This window comes from Cariama cristata, unplaced genomic scaffold (genome assembly GCF_000690535.1).
Source record: "Cariama cristata isolate BGI_N322 unplaced genomic scaffold, ASM69053v1 scaffold743, whole genome shotgun sequence".
Classification (NCBI taxonomy): domain Eukaryota; kingdom Metazoa; phylum Chordata; class Aves; order Cariamiformes; family Cariamidae; genus Cariama; species Cariama cristata.
In genome coordinates, this window is record NW_009606414.1 from 62,466 (window position 1) to 72,040 (window position 9,575).

At 55.0% G+C, this 9,575-nt stretch overlaps 1 protein-coding gene across 1 annotated transcript in view; it reads right to left on the reverse strand.

The window, feature by feature from the left end:
• The window catches only part of LOC104158626 (fer-1-like protein 4), a gene marked incomplete at its 5' end in the record, with an annotated part of 39,658 nt that extends 30,537 nt beyond the window's left edge, over positions 1-9,121 (reverse strand). The window contains 10 exons of the mRNA XM_009696331.1: positions 99-258; positions 534-618; positions 1,635-1,697; positions 1,850-1,981; positions 3,258-3,318; positions 3,594-3,761; positions 3,872-3,913; positions 4,492-4,583; positions 6,824-6,923; positions 9,033-9,121. Coding sequence (XP_009694633.1) covers positions 99-258; positions 534-618; positions 1,635-1,697; positions 1,850-1,981; positions 3,258-3,318; positions 3,594-3,761; positions 3,872-3,913; positions 4,492-4,583; positions 6,824-6,923; positions 9,033-9,121 — 992 coding nt within the window. The remainder of the gene's footprint in view (positions 1-98; positions 259-533; positions 619-1,634; positions 1,698-1,849; positions 1,982-3,257; positions 3,319-3,593; positions 3,762-3,871; positions 3,914-4,491; positions 4,584-6,823; positions 6,924-9,032) is intronic.
• Positions 9,122-9,575: the final 454 nt, after the last annotated feature.

Sequence of the window (9,575 nt, forward strand, 5' to 3'; positions counted from 1 at the left end):
TTTCCTCATCAGAAGAGGGAAAAACAAGTCAAAAAAGGTAGCATGAAGAGGGACATGACTGTTTTCCCCATGGCCATGCAAGACCACACTGCACCTACCTTTCAATGTCCTCATCCCGACTGCTGGAGGAGGTGGGAAGGGAGCCCACAACATCCCCACGTGCGGTGACGGAGATGTTGCACTTCACAAAGCCTTTCACGCCTGCCCGAGTATCCGTGGGGTCACTGATAACAGCCCACTTCTGGAAAAACCTGTGATCTGAGAGGGAAGGGAAGGAGTTCCCTGTGGAGAGCCCAGGTTATCATCTCACATCCCAACTACGTCTGCACAAAGATTGCCCTGACCCTGCCTCTGAAGGGGCAGGAGGTGTCACCAGCCTTCAGACAGCTGGGAGGAGAGGCAAGCGCTGGTCCTCATGCGAACGAAGTGCTTTAAAGACAGAACCCTCACCCGACCCAGCAGAGCACAAAGGAAACATCAGTTTCGGAGAAAGCCAAGGTCAGGGAGCAGCTATGCAGTGCAGTTGGTCGTACCTGGCTGGCTGTACACCGTCACAACATCTATCTTGAACGTTCCTATGCATGTCCCCAGGAATGGTATCTTCTTTGAGTGAAAAACCTGCAGACAGCACAAATCCCCCTAAGCACCAAGAGATGTGGGCAGCCAGGTGACACATCCAGACATCTCTGAGGAGGACAGGACTGCTAAGAGATGCCCGTTCCAACGCACCGCTCAGGCAGCGGTTGCGAGCTCATGCACGTTGACCCACCTGAGTTAGCCCTGGGACTATTCCTGCCCAACCATTCCCACAAAGCCCACAGCCCTCAGTCAAACCTGGGCCAAGGCAAATTCACATGCAACCAATTCAGCTTCTTCTGCCAGCCCCAGATAAGCCAAAGTCCCACGACTGACCAAGAGCAGACCTGCTTTCCCACAGGGAGTCCTATGTCCATATCCTGCTGGGCCAGGGCAGAGCCATGTCCCCACCAGGCTATAGTGTCTCCCCCAAAACCCGAGCCTTGCTCAGTGCTTGCTGTACCCAGCCCCACGGCAGAGACGTGCAGCCACTCACAGGGAAAGTGCTGGAGATTGTGCGGCAAAGGAGGAGCTGGCTGGGTTTAGCTATCTGCAGAAAAGCCCCCTGACTTGGGGAAGCCCCTGAGCTTTGGGCCAGGGGATTTCTGAAGACTGCTCTCTGCCTGCCTGGGCTTTTCTACGAGCACAAATCACTGCTGAGCTCCCCTCAAACCACTCATTCACCTCCACAACCTGCAGGATAAGGCTCCAGGGTAAGGGGCAGGAGGGAATTGCCACCAAAAGAGTGGGGCAGCAAGGCAATGGGCAAGAAACTGCCCCAGAGGCCCCTCTTCAGTCACTGGATGCAGAGAAAACCTGGTATGGAGGAGGTGGGAAGGCAGCACCGCCCAGCACTGGCTCAGAGCAGGCCGAGTCCCTGCGCCCCTGCGGCCACAGGAAGGCCCTTTGGTCTCTCCTGGGACAGATGCCTCCGGCTGGAAAACCTGGCTGGTGCTGGTACTGGTACCCTTGCTGTGCCCACCACTCCCAGCATCGACATGCAGAAGCGTTGGGCTGTACCAGTTACTGACGATGGATAAAGAAGAGGACGTACTTACTGAGATCTCTATGAGTCTGTGGAATAAAATGTCCTTTGGCTCATGGAATTCGAACAAAAAATACTGAAAGAGAAGAGCGAGACAGCTCAGCCCCAGGCTCCCAACACAGCCCCACAAACACCTCTGCCTGAGAGCAGTTGCATCCCCAGCAAGGGTGGCCCCAGTCACTCAGGACACTGGTGGGGAAGGACAGAGCCCCTGCCCACACCACATACTTCATTGTAGAAGGGGCAGTTTGTTGACTTCTGCGTGGCCGTGTGCCTCTTCTCCTCTCCAACCTTGACTACCACAAAGGGGTTAATGTTCACCCCCACCAGCTTCTGCGCTTCAATTATATTAATCCCAACCTGAGAAAATGCAGGAGAAAACCTTTGGATCAGCACTCTCCTTGTTTCCAGCTCCACCTTGAGTTTGTTTCAGCAATACCAGTATGCAAATGTGCAGGGCCCTCTCACTGCAGGGGTAGATGCTTGGGGTAGGCAAGAGCACAGCTGCTGAAATCTGCTACGGGCAGAACAAACCAAAACGGTATTTGAGATATTTGTTTCTTTCGGACAAGCAAGGAAATGAAGCGTTAAATCCCCAGCACCTTTGATGAGAGCAGCCTCCCCAGTGGCACTGTCCCCCCCAGCAGCGTTGTCACCACTCCATTCCTGATCCCAAGGGGATGCAAACCCACTGCTCCCACATGGTGGGGTCCACAGAGCATCTTGGAGAAGGTGCTCTTTGTATCTTCTGTCAATACTTGTCTTTGAATCCTACTGAGATGGACTCCATTGGAAAGACTGGAATGTGGCTGTCTCATCTGCTGCAACCGGCTATGAGCCTAAGGTATGGGAAAAACGTTCTCACATTTGCTCTCGATGCAAGCAACTAGGCAGTTGTTACGATGAAGAATAATAGCTTCAAGAAAAGGATGGTAGGAAATTCCACCCCCACAAAAGCTTCCTGCTTGGTCAATAGGACTCGGCCCTGAAAAGCAGGAGACCCAAACGTGAGTCCACATTTACTTAGAACCAGGGAAGGATTTAAATCCATAGCCAGGCTGGCAGACATGCCTTGAAGTCTGCAGGGTGAAGATTGGACCAAACTCCATTTCCAGATTTCACAGTGCTTTCAAATAAACCTGATGTCAGGGCGTTGGCCAGAACCACAGCTTCATACCAGCCTCCCGGCATCGCCAAGAAAGCCCGTGCAGCAGCCCTCCACCCGCGGCCATGTCCCACAGATGTGCCTGGGCACCCAGGCAAGGCCGTGGGGAAGCTGGCAGGCACCAGCCCTGCCTGGCTGCCCTCCGAAGCTCTGCTCAGGCAGTGTTTTGCAGGGGTGCCTGTGGTTGTCAGGGTGATACCCTTCTCTTGTACATCCATAGCTAACTACACGGCCCAAGAAGAAATTCTGCTCTGGGCTTGCTGACGTTGGAGCCAGCACTCGTGGATGCAGTCCGTTTAGGGAATCTCACACCTTGCCCAGGGAAGCCACACAAAGCAAGGAGGTGTCTTCATAGCAGAGGCCTCGCCGGGGTGTGCGGCAGGTGGAGAAGCCCAGGCCCGCGGCAAGGCAGCACGGGACCGGCCGCGGGGCCAGAGGAGCTGCAGGGACGCGCGCCCAACGCTGCCGTACCTGGAAGCTCTGTGGGGTTGGGGTGGCAAAGAGGTCCCGTGCGGAGCAAAGTCTGGAGCGGCTGCACAGAAAACAACTCGAGTGAGCAGGTCCCTTCATCTACGTGGACCTCAGCAAGTCCCCATCAAGGGAAGCAACAAAGCCCTGGCAAATAATAGCCCCGTGCCCTGGGAATGAGCAAATCCCCAACCGTCCCTCTTTGGGACCATTGGAGATTGAAGGTTTCCGACATTTTGCAGAAGCAGAATGCCAAGAGATGCAGGATTCCCCCACGAGCTGGCACTTTCCACCCCAGGGCCCAAGCAGGGACAAGAGAGAAGCGCATGTCACGGATACCTCTTCACAGGGCTAAAGACAATGCCTGAGACCTGCATCTCAGACACATCATAGAAATCTTCTTCCTCCTCCTCCTCTTCCTCATCAGTCTCCAGGCCTTTTGCCAGCTTCCTGCCCAGCGCGGCAGCCCTCCTGTCCAGCTCACGCGCTCTCGGCCCCTCGGCTGCCCTGCAACCCCCCCGCCGTGTCACGTGCTGCGTCGTCAGCCCTGACGAGCGGGTTGTGCGCTCCTCTCCACCCAGGAGGGTGAGCTGATACATTCAAGTAGGGCTACTTACTCCAGCTCCTCAAATCCAGGATTGCGGATGATTAACTCCGAACTGTAAGAAAAAACAAGTGTGTCGCGGCTGTTCACTGACGCATTTAAGGAACAGTGCCACAGCCATGCTCCTGCTTGGCTCTTGGCGGGGACATGAGCATCCTCCTAAGCGATGCTTTTCCAGTGTCCACCCTGTGTGCCTGCTGCTTTGCCTCTGGCACTCCAGAAGTGACACCCCCCAGACCCTGCTGCTGACTGTCATCCTCTCCCCCCAGACACCCGCATCTCCCCCGGCTTTGGGCACCACCTGCGTGCAGGGTGCCTGGGGTTGCTACAGTCCAAAGCCACGCTCTCTGCAACCACAGCGTCTTGCTCCCATCAGCCAGAAAGGCTGCAGAAACGCTCTCGAGCCCGAAAGGACCCCCAGAGTGCAGTGGGTTGTCGCAGTCAAGGGCTCTGTGAAGACAAGGTATTTTCTTTCCAAGAGCCCTGCTCACTTATTGCTGCTGCAGAGCACAAATGCATCAGCCTGGCCAGAGGTGGAGGGTAAACGAGGCTGGATCACATCCCAAAGGCTGCCACTGGCAAAGGCAGTTGCAGAAGCTGCCTGGATATTTGCCCTTCCCAGGATTTCAATACCTGTCTTTCATCTGATAGACGAAGTCCTCTTCAACCCAGGTCCCAGCTGAGCCATCTGGAGGCTGGTAGCGCAAATCCAACTCGATGTAGATCTACAAACAGAAAATGAAACTGCCCAAGAGCTTGGCAGCCAAAAAAAAAACAGCTGCAGAAATGTCATGGAAGAGGGGAAGGGAAGCGTGGAAGGAAAAAAGAAGCGAGATGCTGGTGGAAAGAAGAAGGAAGGGGGTCACAACCCCACAGGAAGCCTGTTTATACCAGCCTCTCCTTCTCTGCTTCCATCGACAAGCTTGAGTTAACCAAACTCCTTCCCCTACAGCCTCCCAAACTCTAGGATTCACTGAATAAAATCTGGCTCAAGACTCCAAACCTAAAATTTACCATGGGGAGGCCCCTGAGAGCCATCTCGGGGCACTTTTGACAAGGAAAGTGGGGAGAGACCTGCAGCAGAGCAAACTAACAGGCAGGGGTTTGGAGCGGTCTCTCTGTGGGAGGCATGATACAGCCGGCAGAGCATCCCCAGGTACGGCATCTTGGTTTAAAACACCGTAGAAGCCATAAACACAGCCAGAGTCTGCATCACAAGAGACATCGACTTTGCACCGGTGGCGAAGAATGGCCAGAGAAGTATGGGGTGCATTGGGTACCGGCACAGCCAACAGGCATCTGAAAACCCTTGGTCTGCAGGTGACCAGTCTGATCTCAAACCAACACAAACGCACAAGGATTTCCCAGCAGAGGCCACAGAGGACACTTCACAGCAGGCTGGAGGGGATGTACCGGCTGGGTTCATAGCTCAGTCCCTGGAAAACACATGTTTCTGGGAGGAGAAATACAGTCCAAGAAAGCAGTAGTAGTGTGTCGGGAAAGGCAGCAGCAAAGGCTGGATGGATGCAGAAGCCTGAGATAAAGCTGGGTGAACACCTGAGGCTCTGAAAAAAACCCTCCAAACCACCCGGAGAAAAAAAGGCTGCAAATAACTCAAGTCCCAGAGAAGAACAGGACTTGGAAGAACACGGGTTTTGTTCCCTCTTTGCTAAAGGAGCAGTGGTTGGAACAGCCTCCCTCCCCTGGGGACGTGTCTCTTCCCAGCTGTGCCGAGGGAGAGAGTCTCAGGCTGTCCTTGGATGGCGTCCAGTCTTGCCTGCCCTCCTTCTGTCCCCCACAGCCCTCGTGCAGCCAGAGCTGCACAATCAAAAACTAACCTGGCAAAACGGAATGCGGTTGGTTTCTGGACGGAGCGGCTCATCAGCACGAGGGCTGCTGTTAGCACCAGGGAAGAGGCAGCCAGGGGCAAAGGGCTGGGTTGCAGAGCACCTCTGACCTTAGTGGTTGACGTGCCCCTAGCTCAGTCCCTTCAAACCATCGCCAGCACGAAGGGTCGGTCCAGTCCCTGTCCCTTTGCTGGCATGAATGTTTATGCAGTGAGATGCATCAGGCTAAAAATCATCCTGGAAATGCTCAGTTTCATCCTGGACCTGCTCCCTGATCCAGTCAGCTCAGCAACACGGGAAAGCCGTGCCTGTGCCACTCGGGCTCGTGGTCTGGTGGCCACAGAGCTGCATCCCATGTGCCACTGCGGGAGTGAATCAGGTTGCCCATGGGCAGGGTAAACAGGGGTGCAGCACATCGCAGGGCTGCCCGCCTCTGCCTCTCCTATTCCCGGTCCTGCCCATGGCCCTGGCACCGTGCCCTGGTTGTCAGGCATTCATTGAACAGTGCCTGCACACCCAGTGGGCAGGAAAGGGCTCATTTTTGGGTTGCATTCATTTTCCACCGGCACAAAAGGCCCCGTGAGCCCCGGCAGTGGGGTAGGAGGAGAGCAGAACCCACGGCGCAGAGCAGAGGGGCAGGCAGGTGTCAGAGCCGCTCACGCCGCCCCAGACATCGTTAAGCTCTGGTTAGCACTGGTGTTTAACCTAAAAGCTGCCACCTTCAGCTTCACCCCGTCAGCTCCCCTCAGCTTCGTGTCCTGCAGTAGCCCATGCCCATACGCTGCGTGGTGCAGGAGGCAGGTGAAATACCACCTCCTACATCCATCGCCCAAACCTGGGGAGGTTTTACTAAGCCTCCCTCTGCTCATTCAGACCCTCGGCAGGGCTCCAGGGCCCCTAGCCCCCCCCACACACTTCTGGATGCTCCTAGAACCACTTGATGGGCGTGAAGTGGCTGCATCCCTGCGCAGAGAGGGCACGAACCCTGCAGCGCTCCCGGGCTCAAAGCAGCACCTTGGACTCCCCCTCAGCGCCAAATCCACCTGGGAAGCACCACACAAGGTTTCCCACAAAGCCTTCCTGATTGCTAGTGGCCAGGCTGCCCGTGGAAGACTTACACCAGTGACTCTGTGGTTCCTGTCGACAAGGGCCTCCCGGAGGATCAGCCTCCCGGACGTCATCAGGTGCTGAAGGCTGAGGACAAGGGTACCGAGAAGCCTGTAACAAAACCAGAGCCTGCAGCAATACCGTATGTAGCATCAGTGCCTACATCCTCGGGGAGGAGAGTACCAGGATCTCCACTCCCCTGCTCACAGCCCCTCCGAGCTGCGGTGAAGGCAGCGAACTCCTGCAGCACTTTCCATCGGGGGTATGGCAGGCGACACTGACCCTGCAGCAGGTCCTGCCTCCACCCCAGTCATGCCCAGGCAGCTGCTCGCAACCCTGCTGCCATCGACAGCTAAAGGCTTGGGCAGATCCAGTCCCACCGCGCGTGAGGGAGCTCTCCCCCTTCGGCAGAGCTGGGCTCCGCAGGAGCCAGCCTGTGTTGGGGCACCCAGCAGAGCGGGGCTGACTCTTCCCAGGCAAAACTGGGAAGCAGAGGCTTCACGCAAGGAAATACAGAAATAGGACATAAAGCCATGGCCACAGGGATATCTGCAGCAAGTCAGGCCAAAATTTACCTACTGCAAAGGGAGTTCTCCCTCGGGAAGGGTCATCTGGCTCCCTGCAAGTGGCAGGCAAAGACCCCTGCCAGCCGCTCCCAACCTCACCTTGCGTTACTGCTGTCTGGAGCCCGTCTGTATGTTGGCCTCCATCTCCCTGTGGCAGCTCCGCCGGCGGCAGAGCTAAGCCCCGCACGAAGCAGAGCTTCCTACTGCCTGCTGGAAACCTCCACCAGAGCATTTCCCTGCCTGCCCGGGACCGAGACAGGAGGAATCGTTCCCCAGTCACCTCTATTTCAGCTGTGAGCTGCTGATCTCTCATCTTCCTTCTTACCTCCCTCTTCTCCAAGATGCAGAGTGTCTACTCTCCTACCCCCAAGGAAGGAGTCCCTCCCCTCATCCCCCTCCTCTCCAGTTTTTCCAGCCTGGTGCTGCTGCCACAGAAAGGCTGCACACGCAGAAGTCCAGAAATCACAGATCGATACAGCGGTGTAACAAATTTTTCCCTTCTGTCCTTCCACACTCTCTTTCTATTTATTTTTTTTTATTATCTCAGTGCGCTGGCCAACTGCAATGTCTGTCACCTGCCCTTACCCTGCTGCCCAGCAGCGGAGGTGTGTGGGCAGATGCTGTCGGTGCCAGTCCAGTCATTTCCCATTGCACTTCTCTGCTCAGCGCCATCAGGTCCTGGTGATTTGTTACTGTCTGTTTTATCTCTTTGTCCTATAGCAATTTCTATTGACATTTCAGTCAGAGACAATTCCTCTGATTCAGCTCCCATGAGGAAAGCATCCAGTAAACAGTGACACAAAGTTCAGCCGCATTTTCCGCTCTGGTTTTATCTTTAAGTGTCTCGCGTGTCCTGTAACTCATGTGTTTCCTCCACACCCTCTCTGGCAGGCTTGTGATGGCTTTGAAAAGGTTTGTATTATTAGCTGCCTGTAGAAAATTGTTCCTGTTGATTTTTCCTTCAGTTCTTACATTTCGCTTATCAGAGCTGGCACCTTTCCCTGCATCCTCATGTTTCACACGGGCTGGAAGGACGGGCCTCTGCTCCCTTGCTTGCTCCACCATCACTACTCAATCTGTGCCCTCTACTCTTGGGTTTCCCTGAAGTGTTTTACAACTGCTGGAATAGCTGCGGAGTTCACAGTGTGTCTGTGCCACCTAGAAGCATTTTAAGTTCTGGTTGATCATTGAAATTTAAATCACTGGCTCTTTTAAAGGTTAAAACCATACTACCGCGGGCTTGGGGCTTTTCCCCACCGACAGGCATGTTGAATTTGGGTGCAGCATGACCACGGTCACCACATGGATCTACAGGGTGAGAGCGGGACCCCACTTTGCTGCAAGTCCTGCCCTTGTAGCTCTATTTTTTAGGGCCCTATTTTACCTTTGTCCCACCTGAGGGTCTGATCTGGATCCTTAGGTAGTCTCTGTTACTACTGGCACAACTAAATCATTCTCTTTATTTAACTTAATACATACAGTGCTGCTGCCCCACCAGAACAACCAGCTCCATCCCTCTTCTATAACTTGTATCCTGCTCATCTTCCTTCCATCAAACTTCCAATAAACGTTTTCTACTCCCAGCAGACAATGTAAAGCCCAGTACGTCTCTTCCCCCACCTCTGCTGGTCTCCCCAACAACCAAAGGATCTACCTGTTACTGAAAACCTTGCTGCAGTTGTAAACCTTAACGGACAGCATTTCTCCCATGACGAGCTTCCCATAGTGAGGCCAGCGAAAGAGCTACAAACAAACAGAGCAAGAAGAGACAACAATTCATTCCCAGCCCCACTTTCCCATGTTTGGTGGCTGCTTGGCCTCCTCTGCAAGGTGACCGAACCAACGAGCATGACAAAAAGCTGCCGCGGTGGGATGTTCCTTTCCTGCTGGCCAGGGCAGACCCTGCAGCCGGGAGTGGAGGAAGGATGGAGAGGGGAGCGAGAGCCCCTCCGGGAGCAGAGACGCAGGTCAGCTGCTAGACAAGCCAGAGCATCACCACCCTGGAAAAAGGAGGGATGCTTGTGCCTGCTGAGGTCCCTGAGCCGGCAGGTTGTGGGGTGAGATGGGGCACGGGGAGGTACAGAGGTACCCGGGGAGAAGAGATCACCCAGGGCAGGGAGCCGCCAGGCTCAGGCACATCACGAAGCTGGGCCCCGAGGCTGCGATTCACCCGACACCCAAACCGGCTGGGGGACGG